Raw genomic sequence first — 26,162 nt, 5'->3', positions numbered from 1 at the left:
GGCTGCTTGCGGGGCGGTAAAACGGCGTCCACCTTCCCCCGCTGCTAGGGGCGGGGAGCGGGCGGACTACAGCTCCCGAAGGGCTGCGGGCTCCGAAGGCTGGCGGCGTCGCTTCCTGCCCCAGCCTTGCCTCGCCTCACGGGCCATCCGTGGCGGGAGCCGATGGAGGGCGCCGAGGAGGAGCCGGTGGTGCAATGCCCCGTGTGCCTGCAGCAGCTGCCGGGCGCGCACATCAACTCGCACCTGGACCAGTGCTTGCAGGCCGGGGAAGGTGAGGCGGAGCCAGGCTCATCGGTCCCCTGCAAGCGGCCGCGCCTCGCCGCCGCTCCGCCGGGGAGCCAGGCGCAGGGGGAGCCGGAGGAGGCCCGCCCGGCCGCCACCCCCTCCGTCTTCTCCCTCTTCCACAAGAGCCGCGGCGGCGGGCAAAGCCCGGCAGCCCCCGGCAGGAAGAGTGGGGCGGGGCGGGAGGAGGCCGCCAGGCAGCCGGAGGACGGAGGCTCAGCAGCAGCCGGCTGTGGGGCGAGGCTGGCACAGAAGCTGGAAGGGAAGCCCCTGGCCGAGCAGCTGCGGCCGGACACGCTGGGGGATTACGTGGGGCAGGAGCGGGTGCTGGGAGCCCAAACCCTGCTGCGGTCCCTGCTGGAGTCCCACGAAATCCCCTCCCTCATCCTCTGGGGGCCACCGGGCTGCGGCAAGGTGAGTGGCGCCGCCGGGCCCCGCCGCCGCTGCTCCCGCCCTGCCCTGGCCCCGCCGGCGGGCGGCTCTCCCGGGCCCGGGGGCGGCGGTCAGCGACCAGGCAGAGGTTCACACCGTGCAGCTCGGGCTGGACGTTCAGGCCCTTCTCTGTTTCATGTGGCTTTCGAGGCCGATGAACTTCAAGGGTGGGACCTGTTTATTTTTCTGAACTCGCTCCTTTTTCCTGTCTTCTTGGCTGCTTCTTTGATGTCTTAATGTTGGCTGATGCTCCCAAGTTTTCGCTTGGATTACAAAAACACAACCTGCCTCCTGAATAAAATAGAAGTGCATCACCCCCACCAACCCCACTCCCTGCAGCTTGCACTTTGGTTATGCATGCCCTTGTTGGTTTCACATAATTTAGATTTGGTAAACTCCAAAGCCGTTACCTAAGCTGAGAAGCTTAAAAACAATAACAAACAGAATCCGTAAAAATGTCTAGGAAATGGGGTGGAATACTGGCAGATTACTAGCGTAGGGTTTGCTTTACCTCACAAATTCTGGCCCCTGACAGAAGGCAGCTCAGGTGTGGAAGGGAGCTAAGGTTGTGGCCAGGCACTCATCCACCTATAAACAAACCCTCTGAAACTGATCAGTCTTTGCAGGATCTGACCGCTGCATGCTCTTGTTCTGCCTCTTTTAAGATACCAGGGGCTGACCGTGGTGAATCCCAAAGCACACTAATTGCAGCACAGCGGTGAAGGGATCCATAGCTGTAGTGAGGGAAGGACCAAATGAATGCCTCAAGTGTGGTCAGGAGGGAGCACTCAAAGACCTCCCCTTCATTTTGTCCTTTTTCTCTGTATTCCAGATTTGGGGGGGGGGGGGGCAGAGCTAAGCAAGCAAAATATGTGGTTATCTCTGTCAGTCTAATGTGTGCACAGCACTAAGTTTTGCATATTTATATATGGATAGATGTCTTGGGTATGTGTGGGAAATCCGGGATAGGGAAAATAATAACTAATGAATTAATGCTAGCAGAGGGGTTAAGGACAGAGCAGCAGCTTGCTTGTCTCGGCATACTTACTTGAAGATAAAAAGAGAGTTGATATGTATGGTATTTGAATAATAATGCCAGTTAATCACAGTTAATAAGGAGCAGGTATGAGAATAATTGAGAGATCAATACTGTTAGCAATGATGCAACAGGTTGTTTAGGCTAGAAAACATACACCTGAAAAGAACCAGCTGGTGAACTTAAATAATTGCCACTTTCTTTAAAATAAAAAGGTAATATCAGAAAGAGAGAGATAAGAGGAGATAAGGTAAAGAAGGGCTGTTTCTAAAAACTCATTAAAGGGTAGGTGGATTGACTGAAGCAAGATGGCCTATGAGAGAAGTGGAATTGAATTCTTTATTAAATAGGAATCCACCTTACTGAATGAGTAACATGTTCAGGGGCCTGCTTCTATATTTATTCATACTCTTCTGCCTTTGGTTTCTTGTTATCTGTGTCAACAGTGTCTGCTTGCTCTTTCTTGAAACCCTTTTTCCTTAGAAAAAAATGCTGTTACAAATACAGTGGTAACAAAGCAAAGGCCGCATACAGTCTCTAGAAATTAGAACTGGATTCAGTGGCTTTTGGATTGTGATCTGATGAACCCAACCTTTTTTGTCTGTGGAAATGCTTTTTCATGAGCTTGTGACAGCTTACGCTTGTGTTTCAGGTCTTCTTTAGGAACCTTCTGTGGTACTAAGACTGTCTTTGAGTAACAGGTGATCTGTTTCATGCCTGTAATAACACAGCTTTCACTCTCCTTTCTCATGACCTGTCTTCCTCACCCATATGCCTTATGCAGAGTTGTATTTAGTAAGCTTGCTTCTCACAGAGTTTAAATTCTACTGCTCGTCAGTCATCCAGCCTGCCTCAAGACTGTGCCTTTTGCCCCATCAAGGAAGAGTTCCACAATTTATCTGTCACATTTTCTCTCTCCAAGTACTTAAGCTGTTGGGTAGCTCATCTCCTTTCTAGGTTACTCCTCAACAAACAGTTCTGAGGCTACATGCTTTCAGCTAGCTCTTGATGGACCATCCGTTCCTGGCTGAACCAGAAATTCCTACTGCAAAAAGTTGAACTTTTCCCTTCACCCATGCTTGTCAATATTTCTAGGATGGTGCTAGACTATACTTTCGTCCCAGGCCTTCCTCCCCATAAATCGTATTGTCTATCTCAGGTAAATGGCTGAAAGTTCTATCCTTTACTTGGATATTTTTTAATTAAATTCCTGTCCTTACAGATTTAACATGCAAGGCAAAATAGTCTTCCTAAAGATGGAAAAAGAAGTCTGTGGTTGCCTGCCTCATTCACTTACTATTTGGGTTGTACATATATAGCATGTCTAAGAAAACATTTCATGAGGAAGTAACCTGAAACAGGTGGAGGATGGACAAATGAAAAGGAAGCCTATTTCTCTTTTTATGTGAAGAATCACATAACTTAGTGCTTGAAACTTGAAAGATCTTGTGAAGGAGAAATAAGTATTCTCACTGTCTTAGGACCTGGTTGGACTGATAATAAAAAACTTCTGTTGAGTACAGTCTTTTTCAGTGGGAAGAATATTAAGAAATAATTGTGCGTTATGTAGCTTCAAATGTAACAAGCCCACATGCTAAGCTCTGCCCATCAAATAAAATAGCCTTACATTAGAGGGTAGGTGCTAAAATAGGAGTATAAATAGATACGCCGGTCTAAATTCAGAAGTGCTGTGTAAGATGGTCATACACTCCCTTAAACCTCTTCATACTCCTGCTGCCCATGGAATCTGGTTATTGCAGCCCATCTATGCTTTCTTCCATTTCTACAGCCAAATGCCATGCTAACCGATACTGCTTTTGAAAAGGGTAGAGCAGGACTAAGTAAAAAAAAATAAAATAACTGGAGATGGAATTAATCCTTGGCGCCAAATTTCAAATTAATTTATGTATTATTTATCAGTCTGGATCTTTATGAGACGTAGTAGTTCAACAGACTTTTTCTAAGCAAGAAGAGAATAATCTTGGCTATTAAACTGCTGTAAGTGCAGTATTTCATATTGTAGGTCAATAGTACTTTTGGAGAATTTTTATCATGAAAGTAATGAAGCTAGCTACCTGAGTAAAAACACATGTGCTTTGTACTGCTCTGCCCAAATTGATTTCAGCCTCAGCTGGTTTGAATATTCAAGGAAGCACAATGAAAACTGAAAAGACAAAATCAGGGTACTTCTGTTGTGGGTTTATTTTCTTTTGAGTTTCCATCTGTATTGAGTCTTCTTATTTTAAGGGAGCGTGGTCTTTGTACTTTTTATTTGAGATCCTAATTTCTTAGGAAGCCAAGGTGCTCTAGGTGAAAAGACTTTGACTCTTTGTTTTTGCTTTTGTCACTCTTAAGTGTTGAATACAAGAACATATTTTTTGCTTTTAAGAAGCTGACCAGATGCAGGCCAGAAGAGATGCCGTGGTTATTAGCTTAGGAACAGTTAGCTTGTTCATCCTGACTATGCAAATTTTTAAAAGCCTGTATGAATCCTAGTGTAATCCGAGTAAGCCGTACTGTGATTTATGATACCTTAATGCAGGGATTTAGATTTTTGCTTGTCTGCCATGGGTCACCAATTTTAGTAAAGAGTTAGCAGAGGGACATAGCGTAATTTGAGCACTGATTAATTTTGCTGCCACGGATACAGTTTAAGCCTTATAAACCTGAACATTCTGTATTTAAATGTGGTAAACATTCCCTCTTATGTTTGCTGTTTAACAAGAAAAAATGTAGACAGCAAGTGTCTAGAACCTGCTCCCTACAAAAGATAAGACAAAGAAAATTAAAGCGTGATTTTCTGGGGTCCATATCTGCAATCTAGTACTAAGGTAGAATATGCCGTGTTGATATGTGTGCAAAACATTAAAAACCCCAGTAAGTGGTCTTTGAAGTTTCTATCAAATCTCCACTGAGTTTATATTTTATTTCTAGGACTCCCTTGTATTTCTTTTATTTGTTTTTATTCAAGAGTCTGCTATATGACACATTGAAACACAGACAGCAAGTCCAACTTACATATTTTGCTCCCCGCATATTTATTGTCCCTTTCTATTTTGCTAATTCAAGTGATTACCTAAATGGCTATTTGATTACTTGAGTATATTTCGTCTTCTCTTATTCATACTGCTTGGGGCCTGATTTGAACCGTTTGAAGTAATGAGTTCTTTTGACTGATTACCGTAAGACTTTTAACTGAAAATGCATGATGTCTTTTACAGTAGCGTAGAGTGAAAGTCTAGAACAACTCAGAAAAATGAGTTTGTCTTTGCAGTTGCCTGGGCGAAGTCTTTGAATACAGTGTGCTTGATTTTTCTTATGCCAATATAAGTCAGGAATAACTTAGGGTAGCTCTCTAGGAAGAGAAAACTGGAAGACAAAATACAATTGTATTTGTAAAGCAGATGGAATATAAGGAGACAAATCTGGATGCAGCAATTCGAGGCACAGCTCCATTTCAGTCAACATTATGCAATGACCTTGCCTCTGTTTATGCTTGGTCAGACTTGGATTTTGGAAGTGCTGTAAACCACATGCTGTGGCTGTTGTTCAGTGACACCTTACTCCTTCAGTAGTCTCACAGTGGGCTATTTGGGGTGTGAGGAACCAAACAAGATGGGTAAGAATAGCATCTGCCCTTATATAAATGCCAACTGCTGCCACTTTTGATTGCATTTATCTCTATAGACAGTGTCCTTGGCCATGTTCATCTGCTATCCTGCCAGTTTCTTTAGACACAGGCTGGCTCATCTCCTGTGATGCAGTGTGGTAGCCTAAGGTCAGCTCAGCAACATTGGGTAGGACAGACCCCAGCTTTTTAAGCTGCATCCCAGGGAACTGCTCCCCTGGCTGGCATCCAAGGATGCCGGCACTGTTGGTGTCTCACTCAGGACAGTGAAACTGAGCGTGGCCTTTCCTGACTGCTTGTCAACCACAGTATGGCCCTGCTGCCCTCAAAGGGAGGGGTGAGGGTGAGGAGAGGCTGTTGATGGCAACACCATGTAAGCAAAGATATGGAAATCCTGGCCAGAATAAAGGAAGAGGCAAAAATACCGGGAAAGTAATGGTCAGAGGGCAGCAGAAAAAAGCAGGATGCCAGTTCAGAACTCTGATAACATAGTTTAGACCCTACAAGTCTATAGGTGTAGCTAGCCTGTTGGGCTTGTGTTTTGCACTCGGCTGTCAGTCTTTTGTCATCCCTGCCACAAACATAATTCACGCTGTGGTTTGCTCTGGAACAAACCAGCAAAGTCACTTGGTGGGAAAGCCTAGATGCTGACTAGATTATCCCTGCTCAGGAATAACCCATGCTGCGCTGCAGTCTATACACTAGTGCAGATCTGTGCCAGATCTGCTTTGGTCACCTAAACGTGGCCTAGAAGACCATACAACCTTCCAGACTTGTTGAGAGAAGCACGTATGTTGGAAGGGCCCATCCAGATACAAGGAGAGCTCTTGTACCAGTGTGCTCCCATAAAGTGTAGTATGAATGTCGACTCCTCATGAAGAGGCTGTGAGAGGTGAAAAGGGCTGTGAAGCTGGAACAGAATGACTGTGAGTTGTTCTGTACACCTTGCAGGAGCTCTCTGACATGACTGCTGAACACAGTATAGATGTAACCTGAGAGACCATGTTTTTTCTGTGACTGACAGCTACAGTGGCTGTTTTGCTAAATTTATGCAATTTAAGAATGAATAAGGAAAGTCTCCATTAACAAGCAACCACAGGCAGATCCCTAAACAAGGTCTACCTGATCTTCCACAAGAGTGAGATAAGAATGACCTTAGATTTCAAAATCAACTTCTTGACTGGAGTCTTCTTGGCTATGATCTGACCATACACGCTAATCTCTTCCCAATTTTTTCAATTCCACTTTCTGAAGAGAGCTAGGCAGTGCCACTCTTTATTCCTGGAAGGGGTTTTGGTGAGCTAATGCAGTGGACATAGTTTAATGGCCTGGTGAAGATGTGCAAAAATGAAAAGACTACCTTACTCTTAAGTAGGTAATGTTAGTCATTGAACATCAGCATCAGTAGGACAGGCTTAATTTGTACTTGCTTTTTACTGTTTTCTTCCAGCCATGGGTGTGAGGTGGCATTGACTAGTGGCAGCGCAGAGAATAGGGAACTTGGTTACACTCAAAGAGAGTTGCCCAGTCAAGGAAACTTGTGGATACACAGAAAATTCTTGTCTCCTAATACAAACATCAAACTAACCAAAACAGCAAATCTGATTGACTTATCTGCTCTGACAGTGAGAGGTGTGTGGAGCCAGGCAAACTTTGTGGGTTACTTTTATTTCATCCATAACTCTTACCAAAGCCTGGAAGAACTGGTAGCATAGTTGCTGGGAGTGGACTTGTTTGGCTATTTTTTTGTTTGGTTAGTGGGTTTTTGTAAATCTCGGATGGTTGCAGCCTTTGGGAAAGGATATTCTCATTTGGGCTGACATGAAGAAATTTGCAGGATGGTGGAGGAGAGTTTCGTGAGTTAAGTGTTTGTTCTGTGTGTAATGAATTTGAAAATAAGTGACCACACACTCAAGTTGAAAGTGTTCTTCATTGGTAAGTAATGGTTCATGAGTTTCTTGGTGGATATGTTTCCATATTTCAGAACGGCTCCTTACGGTGGCACTTCTTTAGCTTGTCTAAACAGATAAGTCAGTAAGGTCTTGCAATTTTCAGCATAAAACTTGAGATGATAGGTGCGAGTTTGGACAGTTTGGTGGGATAATGGGAGAGAACTGAAATTTCTGGAAGGGGCAAGGATACACTGTGAGTTTTGTGAAAAATTTGTAATTTCTAGTGAAGTTAGGAAAAGGTTAGTTTGCAGGATCACTCCTATTCTCATGGATATAAATACCATTTAATTTATGGGAAACAATACTTCTGCTCCTCCCCATAAGGAAAAAAACATGGATCTAAAGAAGAAGCACCTGTATAATAAAAGGAGCAGAATTTCAACCTGTTTAGATTTCCTCTTCCTGCTTGTTATGCTGGTTCTGATACAGACGTATTCATTCATATTAAATTGCAACATCAGTGTCGCTATTTTAAAATACTTTTTTTCTAATGTAACAATCAAACCTACTTAAAAATTTATTTCAGATAATGAAGGATATTCAGTATGGTTTCTTCTGCCTTATTCCATATCGGATTTTAAATTTTCTTCTTATACTTCAAATACATTGCCCCTGAATTTACGGAGAGAAACTAGGTGTTTAGCATACTAGTTGCAGTTCTTCTGTGCTAGTGCCTTCATACTTAGGCTACCCTGCTTAAGTTAAGTCTCCACTGGGTTATAGGTTCCCCAGGTTGTAACCTGATAGTAACAGAGGGAGAAAACAGTGTAGCATGTTACTGACTTTTGCTTGAGATGGTAGGAGAAAAAGCAGCATAAAAAATTGAGCTCATGGGAAATAATAGGCTTTCAGAGGAATAGGGAAAGTTCAACTTGTATGTGATGGGCAGTTTGACTTGCTAGATGATTGATTGTGCAGAACAGAAGGAAGAGGCCGTGAACATGCCGATCCGTGTCAAGCACTGCTTTTGAACGGCGATGTATGTTATTCTTATTACAACCTTTGTTGACCCAGAATTTGGCAAAGCGGGAGAGGTACATGCTGGCTGAGAGCTGTGCAGCAATTTTCAAGTAGATTCTTGGTCTAATAGTAACTTTCAAACAAATATCTTTTTAAATTTTTTTTTTCCTAAATTAGGGGTAGAAATACGGACTCCTGTGCATGTGTTTAAAAGCAATTCTTCACTGCTTTTTTTTAAACAACAAAACTGTCTGTGACCTGGTGAATGAGGGCCAGGATGCAGTATGAGCTACCAGTTCAAGTGGAGCTACAAGAAGAATAGCCGCTTGATTCCGCACCCCCCGCCACTTTTAGAGAAGGAAGAAGTACATTTTTTCCTTTTTCATCCTCAAATTTGATGTATTGGGGGCTTCCATGCTTTCAGTGATTTTTAAGGCATGGGTATATCCTCTGAAGCTACATTCAGAATCAAGGCCCTTCTGTAAGGAAACACCAACTTTGTTTTTATTTTGTTAGCTTAGTTTCAAAGATAGTTTCACTTTTCTTTTTTGGTTTCCCAGATCTTCCTGATTTCTGTAGGCTTTGCTGCAAACACTTTTCAATGTGTCTTTCCAGTCTTGTCTTCTGTAGCAATACAAGGAGAGGAGGGGCTGGTGCTTTGAGCTCCAGGGGTGAGAGAGGATCTGACACAGGATGCGAGTCTTGTATCAGGACGTAAAATGACACCTCTTCTGAAGACAATCAGGAAGCCCTTACTAAAACTAAAGCAAGAATAAATAGCAATACATCCTCCCCCTTTAGCCTCCCCTTTCCCATCTTGGGCCGGTTGCCATTTCGGGGATGAGGAGATCCATTAAAGAGAGAGAGCAGTGCTATTAGGGCAGTGAATGAGGTCCTGCCAACACCACTGGTAGCCGTGTGGTAGGTGGTTGCTTCTGCGGCCTCCATGCTAGAGGATCGGGTTGGCAGCACCTGCTGCTTTAACCTCAGTACTTGGAATATCTTCTGAAGGGGTTTTGTCAGCACCTGTCCCACTCCTCATCTGCTGAGTTCCTCCTGTCTTCAGTCTCCTTGGGCTCCTTCTTTAATAGAAGAGTGAGCTCGATGGAAGAATCACCTGTTTTTCTCTAGCAGTACTTTCAAACAGAGATACACTCTGCTTGGGACATGCAGATACACCTACCTTTACTAAGGGTTGTGAAGGAAAGTCTGCAAATTATGCCTGTGATGTGTTCAGGTGTAGTGAACCTTCTGTGCTTTGGTAGGCTCAGTGAAATTCCCTATATATAAATTCTGATTTGAAGGAGTTGTCTATAAGGAAAGAAAAACAACATAGCTGCTCACTAAAACCAGCCAACAGTTTGTTCAGTCAGCTGTCTTTTACTTCCCTGGGCCAGTATTTGATTGCTGTTGACTGTTTAGCTTTGAAGAGTTACATTTTCTTAAGTATACATAAAATTTTTCAGTACTAACATTCTCATGCTTTTGTAGGCAACTACTTTCTGATTAATTTCATTTCTATGTGCAGTGGAAGTAGGAAAGGCTTTAATTGACAACATTGTGGCTTTTTATTTCTTAAATGTGGTTGCACTGTAAACTCTCCTGCAGGTGTCTCGGAGTAGTCCAGCTCTTTATCCATTAACATACTCTACAAAATAACTGGACAGTGAATTGCAGTCAGCCCATCTTATGTGACAGAAATGTATTTGGTGAAGAGTTCTTCCGTGGTAAAGGAGACAGCTGTCATTGCTGGCCTTTTCAGTATTGCGACTGAATAGGTCTGGTATGTAAAAGTGCAGGCATTAGAAATGCAGTGGTGGAATTGGCAGCTACCTCTAGCAGGAAGTCTTCTAAGTCTTCTGTGTGCTAGAATAACATGAACTAAAATACCTTACTCTATAAACTGTTTACACTGTCCATATGTCCAGAACATACAGCTTTGTTCTTTACATATTTCCTTCAAATGAGTAGTTTCTGTGTCCAAAACGATTTTTACAAAGCTTTGTCCTGTTGCTGTTTCAGACTACACTGGCACACATCATAGCCAACAGCAGCAAAAAGAATGGCACAAGGTTTGTGACACTGTCGGCCACAAGTGCCAAGACAAATGATGTTCGAGATGTCATCAGCCAAGCCCAGAATGAAAAAAGACTCTTCAAGAGAAAAACCATCCTCTTTATTGATGAGATCCATCGTTTCAATAAATCTCAGCAGGTATTGTACTATGCCACTTTTTGGAAAAAGCCTTTGTCAGCACTTCTGTAAAATTTCTCACTTTGCCTTGAGATGATAACTTACTTTGGGCTTTTGACTTTAATGTTAATGCTAATAGGGAGATGCTAATGTTAATGCTAATGTTAATAGGGAGAAACATAAAAATTAAATTCCATAACTAACTTCCAATCAATGTTTAATTATTGTGATTCAAAGACTTAAATAAAAGTCTGAGCTATACTTATAGTTGACTTATGTGCTGGGCTTTGTGACATTTTTCTGAAATTTTATTTCTGCAAAGTCATGTTAGTAGTGTTTGCTGTACATATCTCCATTTCAGCCTCCTCCCTGGGGGGTAGCATTCTGCATTACCTTTAAAAGATCTGGAATGTGGATTTGCCTAGGGTGTTTGTGTGGTTTAATGTTGTCCCTTCTTCTCTGCGAGAAAAAAGACTATAGTACCATTAAAAAAAAAAAAGAGACCATAGTCATACCATGGAAAGCTTGAATTCTGTACTACAGGTTGCAGTTTCTGTATCAAATCATACTCCAACCTTCCTATAATTTTCTGAGCCATCCCATAGAATTATGTAGGGAACTGTAGCCCTGAAGATTGGTTCAAAGAGTATTTAGAAGTAGCCTTACTATTTGTTATATTTGATAAGGCAATTTGCAGATTCTTGACACTGTTTCTTTTCAAGTGGTAGGGTCATTCTCAGTGCAAGCACAAGTTATTAAGGTGAACGGCCCATAACGTGCTGTATGCATGAAATTAAATCATTTAGATAGCTGAGCAGATGAGCTGCCTTGTCAGTGAGGTTATTTGTCATATCAACAGGGAACCCAAAGACTCACAAGACATGAAAAACGTAGCCTACTCACATGGGATGTTTCAGGTTGTCATTGATCGAGATCAGCTTTTTCTGCTTCCCTCCCATCCTCAGGACACTTTCCTTCCTCACGTCGAGTGTGGGACGGTGACCCTGATAGGAGCGACCACAGAAAACCCTTCCTTCCAAGTCAACGCTGCTCTTCTGAGCCGTTGCCGGGTGATCGTCCTGGAGAAGCTCTCAGTTGAAGCAATGGAAGTGATTCTGATGCGGGCCGTCAGGTCTTTAGGGGTCCAGGTTTTGGGCCAGGGCGACCAGCACGGCAACTCTGCAACTGGCAGCAGCAGCAGCAGCAGCAAGAGCTCAGAGTGAGTACTTTATGGGCTGCAGGGTGTTAACGCACACAGCCTGAGGAATTGACTGCCTGCCAGGGAGAGAATGAAGCAGTTGGGGGGTGGGAAGAGAAACCCTAGCCACTTCTGATAGTAAAGAAAAGAAGTGGCAGCATATGGCAGGGGCGGGGGGTGGCAGGAGAGAGAGAATTCAAAGCACTGGCTCTCTCTGTCCAAAACAATCTCACCGTGAGGATTAGGAGAGTGAGTTTTATACTTGGATCTGTAGCTCCTCACGCTCCCAGGATATTTAAATCTGTTCTGCTCCTGAGGATTTGCTGTGGAAGCCTGTAACTGGGTCTTTGTCATGTCCTAATGTGTGTTACTTCTTGCTACTGGTTGTAAAAGCATCATGTTACCATTAAGTGTCATCCCTGCTTAAATTAATTTGGAAGTGCCCAACAAAAGTTCGTTTTCTGATAATTTTTTTTTAAATAAGATCAGGGAGGACACTACTGTTCTTTAGTTGCAGGATAAGTGCTGTGGCATGTTTTATGGTATGCTGTGGGGAGAGGGGGCTGTTACTGTGAGGTGTTAATAGGTTGTTTTAAGATAGACTTTGTTTTTCTCTGCTCCTTGTTGTCCAAGACAGATAGAGTCACGTTAAACATTTGGGAGAGTTTTGGAAAAAACGAGGTCCACATTTGTCCGTAAGGGATGTTATCTGCCTCCTGAAATGGCTAGCTGGCAAATAAGAATAATGCTTCATACTGCGCTACTTTCATGCAAGTTATTACAGTTCCTTCAGGTTGATGCTTGTCTATACTCCTAGTAATTTACAGTGTATTGACGTGGTGGTAATTGGGCAGGCACTCCATATGAAATAAATGAGAGGGAATTCACTCTGTCCTTTAGCTTTATCACAGAATGTAAGCACTAAGAATTGCTAACCTGAATGCTGAAGTCGGGGCAGGGAAGAAAAGCTATTGCCTTTTTATTTTTAGGGTACCCTGCCTCATGGTTTACTCATTTGTAGCTTTTACATATTGTAGTAATGTGAATTTTAGAAGAGAGGGCAGTACTGCATGTCAGCCTTAATGTAATGGCACAGCTGTGGTTGTGGCTACACCCTGACTGGGGTTCGGAGACTTTCCTTTCTGTACAGGATTAAAGTACAAGGCATAGTTTCAGCTGCAGTTGTTTGGGTTTGGATTTCGCTAGACTCTCCATGTCTGTAACCTTCTGTTAGCTATGGATGATTTAAACAGCACGGTGTGGTGCTTCATCAAACTGAAAGAAGTCTGGCAGGCAGACTGTCAGACTAGCAGAGTTTCAGAAATCTATCCATGGAGAGACATCCCATCGCACTCCAATGGCTAATGTGGGAGCCAAGCATTTAAAAATAAAAATGGGGTTCAGAATTTAGGAGTGTTTGTTGCAGTTGTGTGTTAAGTCTTTCTTGTCTTTCTTGCTGCTATGTGGTTCTGGTTTGTAGTTGATTCATACTGTTGCTGATGAGTTTGGCTTTTTATAAGCCATCCTGTCCCTTACTGTGGTTCTGGTTTTGGTCTCCTTGTTAATTCCTTCTTCTTGCTTCACTGTCCATACCATTTCTGCTCCCTCATTTCCTCCCCTCCTACTCTGCAGGAGCAGCTGTGTCTCGTCTTTTACTTCTTCACCTCCCTGCCTCTATGAAGCAGGGCTGTCATTAGATGCAGGCAGGTAACAGTGTTCATGCTGTCCTGAGGAATAAATGAAAGTCACTAATTACAGTTGAATTGGTCGTTCACTATGCTTACCTTTGTTCCAGAGTTGGAAAAGGAACTGTAAGGCAGCATGTCCCCAAATATGGGGCATGCCCACGTTGAAAATGCTGCAGAGATTTAGCCAGAAGGCACAAGGGATGTGTACATTGAATTTTGGGTTTCAGTTCCCATGTGAGTCTCCCTTCCCAAACCACAGAAGTGTAGTATGAAGTCCTGCGTGTGCTGCTTGGCCTCAGTTTATCAGATGGTTTTGGTATCACATCACTTGTCTGACATGATGGCTGACCTAGGTGAGATTTTGAAGAGTATGGTTCTTTGTGGTCTCTCCTATGACCTTGAGGAATAAGGTGAGGGTGAATCTTCCTTAGTCTCTACAGGCATCTTCTGTGCTCAATGAGAACACGGCCATCACTGAGTGATTCAATAGGTTTCATTGTCTCTGAACTCCATGCACGTGCAGCGGTTATCAAAAGGAAAGTGTGCTCTGCCTAAATCTGTTTCCTTAAATTTTCTTGGTGGCTTTTTCTTGCTTCCACCATTGCTGCAGGTTTCTGATAAGGTTAGGTCACCTGGCTTCTCTTTCATCCTGCTGTGGCCTTTTCTTGCTGTAAAGCTGAAATAGAACTAGCAGGAGGTGTTACCTACTTCGGTATCTTTTTCTTCATTATATCATCACGCTCATAAAGCTTCTTTGACAGTTTTTATATTAGTTACTGGATTTCTTTAGGATAAGATGTGCTTTGTGTTATTTTTTCATCAACTTTACTGCCATCAAATTGTGTCTTTTAAACCCTGCAGTAAATTAAGCTGAAAGATGGGGGAATATGAAAGGAAGGAAACATACTCATGAAGAAGAAAAGTAAGGAGGAGTCAATGTTAAAGACTCTTTATATTGCTAAAACTTCACTTGTGCTTTCTGCAGTTTACACTGTCTCAGTAATAGCACAAACTGTTGCAGGTGTCCACTGATACGCTACATTTGTACTGTGTCAGTGATGGAGGAAATAAAATTCTTCTTTTCTTGTTTTTTTATTTTTATCATTCAAGTGCTGCCCTCAGAGTGGTATCTCTAATTGAAGTCAGACAGTAAACTGTGTGGTGGATTAATGTATTTGAAGTTAGGTAGCACAGAAGGCGCACAGCTGAGGGTAATGAAAGGATCCCCAGTTTCCTGTTGGCAAGCCCAGACATCATGCAGTTCAACTCCTTAGTGGCTGTATTACAAGTACTGACAGGTTTTGAATTTACTGGTTTGTAAATCACGATGTTGAAGATGGGCTTCCTTTGGGTCTTCAGTGTTCAATACCTTTTTGAAAATTATTCCCTTTTTGGAACATCCATCCAATTTCCTTGCAGAAAATAGAATTGCTGGGATGAGAGGCGACATTCAAAGACAATGCTGTAAGGCAGTGAGAAATATATATCATACTGCAGTATTTCAGATGGAGAACTGTATTTGCCTGTAAAAGTGTTGCAACCTGTCAAGGAGTGAGTGTAGTGAGAATAGTTGCACTGAGAAAGTGAGAAAGTACTGCTTTATATGTGAAAGAAGCAACAGGTACTTTATCTCATATTCTGCTCAATTATTTTTAAGTCTTTCATTATACAGGTTCTCCTTGCTTGGACTTCCTTATATTTACTTTCTGATATTGCTTACACCTTCTTGTCATTGGAACAAACGCTGCGGTGTCGTACAGGTTTTATGGGTTATTCATCATACGTTCTGTGTTGGTTCTTGGCACAAACCGTCTTGAGGGCATGAAGATCAAGGAGGAATTGGAAGAAGGTTTTATTATCCTGTAGTGGTAGTTTTCCATTCCTTAAGCTAGTATATCTTCTTCATCTCAGTGAGTGATGGATCCCGGGGAGTCCCTTTTGACTTGTTGATGTTTTTGTCCCCAAGTATCATCGGTTACAAGGTACCAACATTGAGCATTGGCATCCAGTGAGTGTTCAGTGTTAATTTTGGAGAATGAAAAAATACAAGATTGTCCATCTGCAAGAGGATCAGGAGGTTGGGAAGAGGTCGGAAAGCATGGGAGTTATTCTGCCTTGGGGGTGCAGATTCTAGGTGTGCAGAAGTCGGGTAAAGTGGAAGGGCGCTTGAGCTTCTGAAGACAGGATGGGCTTAAAAATGTAAAATACAGTGAGTGTCTTTTGGAAGCCAAGGCATTGAAATAATTATCCTCCTGATTTTGAAATTAGGCTCCTGCCTAGTGAAGTTAAATCATCAAAAAAATGGAATTTAATATTTTAATTCCTCAGAAAAAATAACTGAATTCAGTTATTCTGAGTATAAAATGTTATTATTTTGAAATACTGAGTGTGAATGGGGCTGAGATTATGGAAGAGGGAAGCATTATGTTATTTCCAATCAGTGATTGTCATCAATATGCTGTGCAAACAGCTCGTATGTGGAAATTTTCTGCGTTTATTCTTGTCCTGTATGTCATGTCCTTTATCATGTCCTGCATGTCATGCTATTGTTGTAGACATGAACTGGATCAGCCTAATACATAATACATTATTTGGAGCAGAATTTCCATTACCAATATGTTGTAACTTGGATTTCACCATGGAAGTGGACAAGAACTTTGCTTGTAACCAGATTTTCCGTACTTCCTTGTGCATATTTGTTTCAATTCCTGTAATACTAATTGCTTGTGTTGAATCAACAGGGCACTTAGAGTCCTGTAGTGAAACTGAAGAGGCAGGAATACAACTCTGCTTTCTTGCCCAGCTTCTAATTAGCAAATAAATGGCAAAAGTGCTCTGAGGCCTCAACTTTGGGACAGACTGTTCTTAGCTTCTTGCAAGTGTAGTACCTGCCTTTTAGTGCTTTCAACACTTCCCCTCCACTTGTAGTTGCTGAGTGCAGTTGTGGGTATCAGTGTGAGGAGGCCTCAAGCGTGTGTTGTTCTTCTCTGCAAACAGCAGGCAAAGAGCTTAGCCCTTGCAGGTAAAACCTTCTCTTGAGTCTGCCCTGCTGGTGTATCCAAAGTGTTTGCTCAGTGTGCAGCATATTTGGTTTTGTTCCCTGTTGATGGAGGTATTAGCAGCAGGATGTCTGTGTGTAGTGCCTGCTGGGTTTTTAAAAATAGCTTTTTGCTTTCTTTGCTGGCTTCTTTCATGGCGTATAGAAAAATCTGGTGCCCATCTGTAGTGCTGAGGGGTGAACATTGCTCCCTGATTTTCAAGGAATTTGATGCACGAGATACTTGACTGAGTAAGTCCCTGTGCTGTTATATTCTTCTGCTTTGCCATTCAAACATGAAGATGGTGTTTGAAACACCTTGGAGAATGTGTGGTTATTTTTAAGGAGTGCCACTGTGCGTGCCTGTTAATTTTTTTTTTCTAGCTTTATCAAATACATGAGAAATAAGGAGATGGAAATAAAAATATGATGAGATGCATACGTGTATATAGATAGATTTATTTTTCCCACAGGATGTGATTCCTGCTGCCTGCTCTCTGCAGCATGGGTTGTGGCCCTAGAAGACATTTGTTGGCCTTCACTTGCAGTGGTGTGGATTAACATTGCAGCTCTACAAGCGTTTCCCTCTTAAGTGTGGGCATGAGAGGGCTCAAATACTGACTGTTGAAGTTTTTCCAGCACCTACTGTCTTTTTGTTTTGTTTGACAAGTGCAAAGTGGGTTTGAAAGGAGGAAGAGGAGGCAAGTAATGAAGATTAGTGGATGTGTGTGTCTGGGAACCCTGGCATTGCCTTTTTGTACACCACTGGTAATAACAGTAATAAATCTTTCTGGTGAATGAAGTGCGGGGCTATTGTGAATCCTTAATTATTTGGCACACAAGGGCTTCGTGAGAAATTGCCTCTCACGCCAAGCTCTGTGCATTAATCCCCACTGATACATGTCACTCTTAATTTTCAGTCCAGTTACTAGAAATGGCTAAGTTAGGGCTGTTACTTAATGCCATGCTTTAACTCTGCTAGCTGCTGTTTCCAAATCAAATCAGCTGTACCCTCTGCCTCGCGAACACCTTAGCCGTCACCTTGTCTACATAACTAAAGTTTGAGGGCTGTATCCTCAACACTATGCATGTGAAATGTGCAGAGGTGAGTTGGTTTGCATGTGCCCTGACAGTGGGGGCTGCAGCCCAGCAGATTAAAACCTGGAGAAAGAGCTTGAGGACTTTGTTACTTTCCCAGATTTTTCATAGATCTGCTATGAGATTGCAGGAGATCCTTCACCTGATGCTGCATTTCTCAACTCTTCCCATCTTGTTAATTTAGATTGTGTGTTCACTGGAAATTTGGCCTTTTTCATGTGTTTGTATAGTCCTGGCACACTTAAAGTAGTAGATGGCAAGAACAGTGACTTGCATGCACTGGGATGCCTTTTCTTTCTCGTAGGATATTTTTTGTACCCCAGTGACTAAGGTGTAATACCTGTTACCATTTAAAAAAAAGAATGTAGGATGAGTGTATGCTTTACAATGTAAACAATCCTTCCAATTGTTGCTTTTTAAAGAACATCTGATAGCAGCTCTTGCTGAGGGTAGTTAGTTCAAAACCTTATGCTACTTACTTTATACTTCACTATATTCTTTCACGTGCATTTGGATAGCTTCCTACCTTTTCATTGTCCTTCCAACAAGGAATTTGAAGTGCTAGCTATGAAATGTTGATGGAGTAAAACCTTGTAAAGTTCAACTGGCTGTGCCAGAATTGTGCTCTGTCAGAACCCTAACCCTAGTTTGCATTGAACTTAATGAGATGAAGAAAAATAAGGGGATTAAATAGCTGAGAGCTCCTGCCCTACCTTTTTCATGTGCAATTGTATTTAACATGCATTTTGGCAGGAGGAAGAGGAGTTGGGTCCCACAGTGTTCTCCCAGGCTTTGCAATGGTTAATCATGACAGAATGAGTTAAGAACAAACCTTAAACCCAGCTGCCTCTCAACAAACTTTGTAAAGAAATGCCATCTCTAGCATGATGTGCAAGGAGAGGAGCGTGATGGGGGGCTAACAGTGTATGGTTATTCTGTTGCAGATTCCCGGTGTATATAGAGGAGAAAGCTCTAAATACCCTAGCCTACCTTTGTGATGGTGATGCAAGGACTGGACTGAATGGACTCCAGTTGGCAGTTCAGGCCAGATTAGCAGCGGGTAGGACCACTCCTTTGAATATTACCAAAGGTGGTTCTGCAGATGGCATTCTGATAACAGAAGAGCACATAAAGGAAGGGCTACAGCGATCTCACATCCTGTATGACCGAGCAGGTGAGTACCTGATACAGTTTCTGAGATGCAGCATTCTCAAGACCTGATAGCCTCTATAATTTCTGTTTCTTCTCCCCCTTTCGTACCAGCTGCTCTGGTGAAACAGTGATTGTACTGAAATTTGGCCAAAAAATTACTTTTCCTTTACAGTGTAGCAGACTCACCCACAAATTCCTTCTAAACTGGGTTTCCTCTTACTGCTTAGGAAGTGTAGGTTAGCCAAAAGACATATTTGCTGCCCTGCACACAGTTGCATGGTTCAAAATTATTTGTTCTTTAAGGTTATTAGAATATGGGAGAAGTAATTCGATGAGGAGAATTGTTCTTGGAGGGTTGGAAATCTTCCATTGCACTTCTGCTCCTTTGAAAATCTTGGAAGTGCTCACATTCACAATAATATGTTATGTGAAAACCTGAGCAGTTTGCTTTATTTTTAGAGTTGCTTTTTAAGGTAATGAATTTTGTAGCTTGCTTAGGGCAGGTCACGTAAATCTAATTTTATTTAAGGTTTCCTGATGTGATAACCCCTCTTGCTAAATTTGTGACTTGGCAATGTTAGGCATCGCAATAGTTGGCCTCTATACCATTTTATGTGAGAGGGTTAAAAATCAGAGAGTGAATATTAGAGATTAGGTGAATCCCCTTGAATGCATATGCTAGTTCTTCAGCAATACTTGAATCACCATGCAGTATAGTATCAAATGATTACGCCAAGCAGTATTTGGAGAACTGATTGATTCTTGTTTTGCCACTGTATCTGATATGCTCAATTAACTGTCACTACTCAAAACCTGTGATGAGAGATTTCTCGAGGTTGTCTGTAACATATATGCCTGCTTGCAGCCTTCTTGCTACAAAGTGGAAATGATGGCTTATTGTCAGGAAAAAGTCAGCTGGGCAGATATCGATATGATGGTACCTGAGAAGTTGAGAGCAGGCAGGGGGAGGGAGAAGAAAAATTTTATGGTGTCTGTGGCAGGAAGAAGTCATGATTAGGAGGAAACAGAAAATCTGACTGGTTTACTGATATGAGTCTCTTGCACCATGTAGGTCCCTTGTGTGTTTGCTGTCGCCTTGTGGCCACTGTCATGCAGAACTCTTGTCTGTGTCCATTGCTCCCAGCCCTCCTACACCTACTTGCTCTGTTAGAGATGGCACAGAGTGCCTCTTCCTGAGGCTTGCATCAAGTCTAGGTAGCAGGTTGTCAGCCCCTTCTCTGTGACAGAAATCCTTCAAGCTCTGTGTAGGTGGTTTGTTGTTTTGGGGTTTTTTTGTCAGAGATTTTCAGAGAGGGGTGAGAGTGGTGAAAATTCTGTTTTTCTTGTTTGTACAAATGCCAAAGAGCCTGCCACAGATACTGTCACAGTAGCAGCTTGCCCAAGTACATGCCTTTACAAAATTTATCTCCTCTGTGGAGTAGTCTGTGTCTCAGTTGACCACTTTTGTCCATAGTAGAGATAACTGTTTGTCCTTTTATGTACAAAGGGCTTCTGGATAGAGGCTACTGTATAAATAAAGATATTTTTGTAGCATGTTTTAGTTAACATTTTTGAATCACAGTTGTTGTGGTTGAATCTACAGTCCTCTAACATAAAGTGTTTCAGCCTTATAAAGTGGAGTGATGCTGTCTAATCATGATAGCAGCAGCATACATTTGAGTGTAGTGTGTTCATTTAGAAAGCACCAAATAATTGATTAGTGTTCAATCAGAGTTGTGTAAATACAGAATTTTGATTTTACATAATTATTTGGTTTTGGTTACCTTCCGCAAAATTTGCCAAATACTTGTAGTTGGGCATTCTTTTATGTACTTTCACCACGTAGTCTAGGAAGGAAATTATTTGTAATCCAGTCGTTAGGCTATTGTTCTGATCTGTGTGCACACATGCAAAGACAAGATCTTTGTGCAGATAATCTATGCATTTTAGCTGGAAGGACAAAGAAACAGCTGTACTCAAATTTCACTGCCAGCAGCCGCCTGCAGCCTTTTCAATATGAGAGGAAACAAACTATTTAGTCATATTTTAGCTTTTAATTGCAGTTTTTAAAATTTTGATTTTTGGAGAAAATGATGCAGCAACCAAATTAAAGTTTAACTGCAGATGAACAGCGAATAGATTTTTAAGATAGGGTTGTATTGTCTCTTCTTCCTCTTATGTATTGTGTCTCTGCTAACACTGATTTAATAGCAAATACCAAAGATAAATCTCAGAATAATTGCAGGATTTTGTCTCGCTGTCTATGTGGTAACATAACTTATGGTAAAGACTGAGAATGTGTTAACCTGGAGTTAATTTATTCTGTAATCTGGAACATGGTTGTTCCTTCCGCTTCTATGGAGAAGGAAAGAAGGTGTCTCGTGCCATAATGTTTTTTTGCCAGCTTTATTGTTTTCTGCTGGACCAGAATGAGAAGTCTTTTTTTCCATGCTGTTGCTCTAGTCTTTCTTCTAAGGCTTTCTTCTGTCCTTTATCAATGACAGTTGATGTTTACCTTTGGCTAAGACAGAAAATAATGTGAGATGAGCACTGTGATTTTACTTTTGCCCACTACCTTATAAATAGGGGTTTAAGAAGTCCAGATATTAATTATGGTCAGTGAATGAGGCCTTTTCACTGTCTTCTACCAATAAATCAACATCTTAAATTATCTGGAAAACTCTTCATGAGCACATAAAGCAATTTAGGGGCATAAATCAACAAGATTTATGCATCTGTATACGTTAGACACTAGAAAATCCTGTCTTCCACAAAGCCTCTTGTGTAGTATCTTGTTTCTCTTTGGAAAGGTATTTGCCTTTGTGGGAACTGCATAGAGCAAGTGTATTTTGATTCCAAAAACTCTTCAGAATTTTGATTTCAAGAGGCATTCGGGATGCAGAACAGCAGTGATAGATAAGTTGGCATGTGTCTGTCTCTCATCTGAATTGATAAGGCCAAAATCTATATGGTGGCTAACCAGCCTGAGAGACAGAGCTAATAAATAAAGGTCTGTAAAATGTTCTGTCTAATTTTTTTTAAACTGCTTCTGGTGTCTCACATAGGATATATGTAGACTGTATTTTTTAAAAAGAAACATAAAACATCTTTGTCCAATGCATGTAACTGTATTTTGCCTTTCATTGAAACTGCATTTAAGTACAGCTGCACAGTTTTTCTGAAGAAGTCCAAGTCTGGTGTATAAGTATTGTCATTATGTTGATGACTTGGTCACCAACATTTAACTTTGTGAGGAAGGAGATAAAGGGAGAAAACTGTCCCCTTTCTCAGCCTGCGTACTTTGAAGTTCCCTGCAGGTATGTATCTCTAGTCCTAACCTATCCACTGGATTCATTCTGCCTCTCCAGCTGGTGTCCCCAAGTATGACACTTTACATTAGCCCAAACAGTGTATAAAAGCACTCCAGCAAAAAAATTGGGGCAAGTGCAACCTCTGGAGATATTTAAAGGCAGTCTTCCTTACTTTTACAAGACCAAGAGACGCCTCTTCCAAGAGGACGATGCGAGTTCAGCTGCTTGGGTTTATTGCTACTAACTCAAGTGTTATGACGGAGCACAGACACACTGTTTGTGTTGGCATGAGTAATGAATGCATACCGCAGGGCTCTTTGTGTGGAGTCCTAGCAAAAATAGCTGTCTGCCAGCCTGCATACGCTGGCAGCACGTGTGTTGAATTCCCCACAGAACTGCAGTGCAGCGTGACCAGTGACACAGGAAGATGGACCTAGTTTCTGACCTGGGAGGTAGAGGTCTTGCTGGCTATGAAAGGAGCAATTGCAGCAGTATGGGGGCTTTGGTTTTCAAACTCATGCGTGCAGCCTTTCATTTTGCAGGGCCTACAAGCAATGGTGATGTGTTCTGATGGGGCCCTCAGGCTGTAAATCCTTTTAGCCATAGGAAGAAGAGAAATATTAACAGATGGCTGTGCATGCAGCCAGTTGCCTTTATAATACACACTTAGCTGTGAGCCAAGGAATGCCAGGCACTTTAAAAAAGGCAGATTATGTGGAAAGTTTAACAACAATATTGCAGCAAAGTACTCTTACAGTTTTGATTAAAAGAAATGCATAAGAATCAAAACCAGCTGCACAGAGAAAAATTGCAAGCAGGAAGGGTCTCATTCAGTGTTTGTAATGTTGACCCTGTATTTTTAACTGTAGCCCTAAAAGATCTGTGGAATGGCTTTGTTTCTCTTTGGAGTCCATATCTAATCTTATATTAAACTTTAATGTTAAAAAAAATTTCCTTGTAATTCATCCAGTCTTCCCACTCCTTATTTAGCAGTCTGGCATTTCAGGTTTTGTTTGTGGTGGGGTTTTTTTTTGTTTTGTTTTGGCTGCTTACAGTTTTCAGGACCCTTCCAGTAGTACAGGTGTCCACAACTGAACTCAGCATTTCTTAGGGGTTTCCCAGGGTTGTGTGCTGCAATCCTGTTTCCTCCGGATTGTGTAATGTGCCATCATTGTATATCCACAGCAACGTTTCCTTCTTTTCCCTATATAATACAGCAAACTCATGTTTCATTTACTGCACACTTTATTTTCAAGTTTTAGTTGATGTGAGGTTTCTTTTTCTAAAATATCACTAGTGTACAGTACTGGATTTCTCTGATTCTTCTGTTGTCTTCTCAGAGCTGTGTGTGTGTCCAAAAGCAATAGTCAGTGGTTTGTATGTGCTCATACTTTACTCTTTGTCAGTTAGGAGATATTTATATAGTCTTCTTCCTAACTGCTTAAAATATCCATATTTTTTTTTCTTTTGAAGGAAAGGTTGTTTGGGTACCAAAACCAAATTGTTTGCCTTGCAATGTTTAAAAAAACACCCTCTTTTTCATCTCACAGTTGCTCTGTTATGCTTATGTAGTTAGTGGAATGATCCACGTGGCAAAGCATGAAGATGTTGAAAACATTAATGAAGACCCTAATCATGTATACATAAGAAGAACTTGAAAAAGCAGGTTATGTTTACCTGCTGTGATCTAGTAAAATATATTCTGTTCCCTTAAATGCATTTCACTTAATTTCCTCCTAACAGCTTTGTATATCTCTTCTCCCTCATTTTCAATAGGGGAAGAACATTACAATTGCATCTCTGCCCTGCATAAGTCTATGAGAGGCTCAGATGAAAATGCTTCCCTTTACTGGCTTGCTCGAATGCTTGAAGGTGGTGAGGATCCACTCTATGTGGCAAGGAGGCTGGTGAGGTTTGCAAGTGAAGATATAGGTCAGTATTTGCAGTATTTCATGTTGGAATATTATGTTGAATGAAGATCTGCCAGGCTTCTGGTTTCCAAAAATAGGCATTTGAGGAAAAAACAACCCCAAAACTGCTATATGCAAAATAGGTACAAAATACTGAAATGCTTCACATCCAACAAAAACTTTGTATATGCAGACAGAGACCTACATGTGGTGTCATTGTGATGATTACCTATTGTGGGAGAAACATATTTTTGAGGTCAGGTTTTGGCAGTGTATTAATATGGATTCTTTTAAACTCTGGTGATTGCAGATGTTTCCAACATCTGAGAAAGCAACTTTGAAATGTGCATGGATAACCTTCCATCTTGGGGGGGGGGCGGGGCGGGAAGGGAAGAAAGAGACAGTAACTAAAGTAAACTGACTTTAACCTGCTTTTATCTGATCCCTTTTTGTAGGGCTGGCAGATCCTCTGGCTTTAACACAAGCAGTTGCTGCTTATCAAGGCTGTCACTTTATTGGAATGCCAGAATGTGAGGTAAAGGCTTCATTAATTCACTGATTTGAAAGTACTGCGAACTATAAAACCTATCTGTAATTATAAAAAGAAACAGATGGCAAGGACAAGGCAAATTTAGTTACTTGTTCATTCAGCATGCCCCTTCTTTGACAAGTAAGAGAACATCATAGCTCTTAAAATAGATGTAGTTTGAAATAAAATTCACTGCATATTTATTGTTAAAACATGGTATCTGAGCTAACATCATTTTGCTCTGTCCATTTTTTTTCTCTCTGTTATAAATAAAATAATATATTCTGATATTCTAAAGTAGCTATTCCTTTCTAGTAGTGAAAATCATGAAGACCTCTGCTGTTGTTAAATAATAATAATAATAATATTCATACTATAGTGGCAGGCAGAGGTCAGTTTAAAAACATAATCCCTGTCATGCTACAGAAACAACCTGAATAACAGACCTTTTCCCAAAGAGCTTAAAAGAAGCCATTTAACGTTTTCCCTTTTCCTGTTTCCAGGTTATTCTAGCACAATGTGTAGTGTACTTTGCCAGAGCACCGAAGTCTATAGAGGTATACAGGGCATATAGCAATGTCAAAGAATGTCTGAGAATGCACACAGGACCTCTGCCGCCTGTTCCACTGCACCTGAGAAATGCCCCAACAAGGCTCATGAAGAACTTGGGCTATGGTAAAGGCTATAAATATAACCCCATGTACAAGGAACCTGTAGAGCAGGACTATCTACCAGAAGAGTTGAAAGGAACAGACTTCTTCAAGGAACGAAAAACGTGACCACCTTGCTCGGAATGGGTTTTGATTTTATGACTCATACTTTTTTACTGGGATGGAAATTCCCCTCACAGTTTCAGCCATCTGTTACTGTGGTTGAAAGTATTAAGCCACTGAGCCTTTCAGATACTTTTCCTTCTGGTTTTACTACTGTTATTCTGAAGGTGTCTTGTAAAGAATTGCAGTTAGGCAGTGTGGAAATGCAAAAATAAGCTTTATCAGTACAGTGCTGTCACCCTCTGGTTCAAATGAAATGGAGAAAAAATGAGACACTTGTATTTCTGGCTCTTGCTGTGAGACAGGGAATATTATTGTGCTGCTTTTTAAAATCAGTATCTATTTCAGATTTTGAGAATGTTTATTTTCTGGAAAAATAATAAATTGTACCCCCTCTGCTAAAATACGGTGAACAAAATACAATGACAGTGTCATTCTTGCTCTTACGATGTTCCAGAGACTAATTTTGTACAACATTTATTAAACCAATAAAGTTGTTAAAAATAGTGTCTATGCATTTGCTTAAATATTCTTATGACAGCAGTGTGGTTTTGAAAGTTTGAGGTTCCTTTATCATCCCTACTTTCCAGAGCAAGTTTAAATCATTTTGGAAGTAGAATTGTCATGAAAATAGCTGAATTATGTTAGTTTTTGAAGTTGTATCACTTAAAGTTTTTATTGTGTGATGACACACAATTTTGGGAAGTGCTTTTGGAAAGGAGATTCCTGGTAGTAAAACACACTCATATATTTCCAGTTGTGCTTCAGGAATTCCAATAGCTTTGAATTGAAAAGCGGAGAGACACAAATTGACTTCCTGCTGTTATAATAGAGAGTTTGGCTTCCTCTTCCTACTGAAAACATATCCACATCCAAGATTGCTGTTGACTGAACATTTCAGTAAGTGGAACATACGGTCATGGCAGTGTTCCTGATGTTGACAACATTCCTTTGCTGAAGTGCTGATTATTTTTCTTCTCCTC

The 26,162-nt window shown here is 41.4% G+C and overlaps 1 protein-coding gene across 1 annotated transcript; it reads left to right on the top strand.

Moving 5' to 3' along the window:
• Nucleotides 1-30: 30 nt before the first annotated feature.
• Nucleotides 31-25,686, top strand: WRNIP1 (WRN helicase interacting protein 1). The gene is made up of 7 exons (XM_072853186.1): nucleotides 31-696; nucleotides 10,313-10,504; nucleotides 11,449-11,702; nucleotides 18,449-18,678; nucleotides 23,744-23,899; nucleotides 24,333-24,412; nucleotides 24,910-25,686. The coding sequence occupies exons 1-7, from the start codon at nucleotides 163-165 to the stop codon at nucleotides 25,183-25,185; spliced, it is 1,722 nt and encodes a 573-aa protein (XP_072709287.1). The 5' UTR covers nucleotides 31-162; the 3' UTR covers nucleotides 25,186-25,686.
• Nucleotides 25,687-26,162: the final 476 nt, after the last annotated feature.

This window comes from Ciconia boyciana, chromosome 2 (assembly GCF_034638445.1).
Source record: "Ciconia boyciana chromosome 2, ASM3463844v1, whole genome shotgun sequence".
Lineage (NCBI taxonomy): Eukaryota > Metazoa > Chordata > Aves > Ciconiiformes > Ciconiidae > Ciconia > Ciconia boyciana.
This window is presented reverse-complemented; position numbering and strand designations above follow the sequence as displayed.

Coding starts and splice junctions, on each gene's coding strand:
- WRNIP1 (XM_072853186.1), top strand. CDS start 163: ATGGAGGGCGCCGAGGAGGAGCCGGTGGTGCAATGCCCCGTGTGCCTG. Junction 697..10,312: donor GGCCACCGGGCTGCGGCAAG/GTGAGTGGCGCC, acceptor TTGCTGTTTCAG/ACTACACTGGCACACATCAT. Junction 24,413..24,909: donor TTGGAATGCCAGAATGTGAG/GTAAAGGCTTCA, acceptor TCCTGTTTCCAG/GTTATTCTAGCACAATGTGT.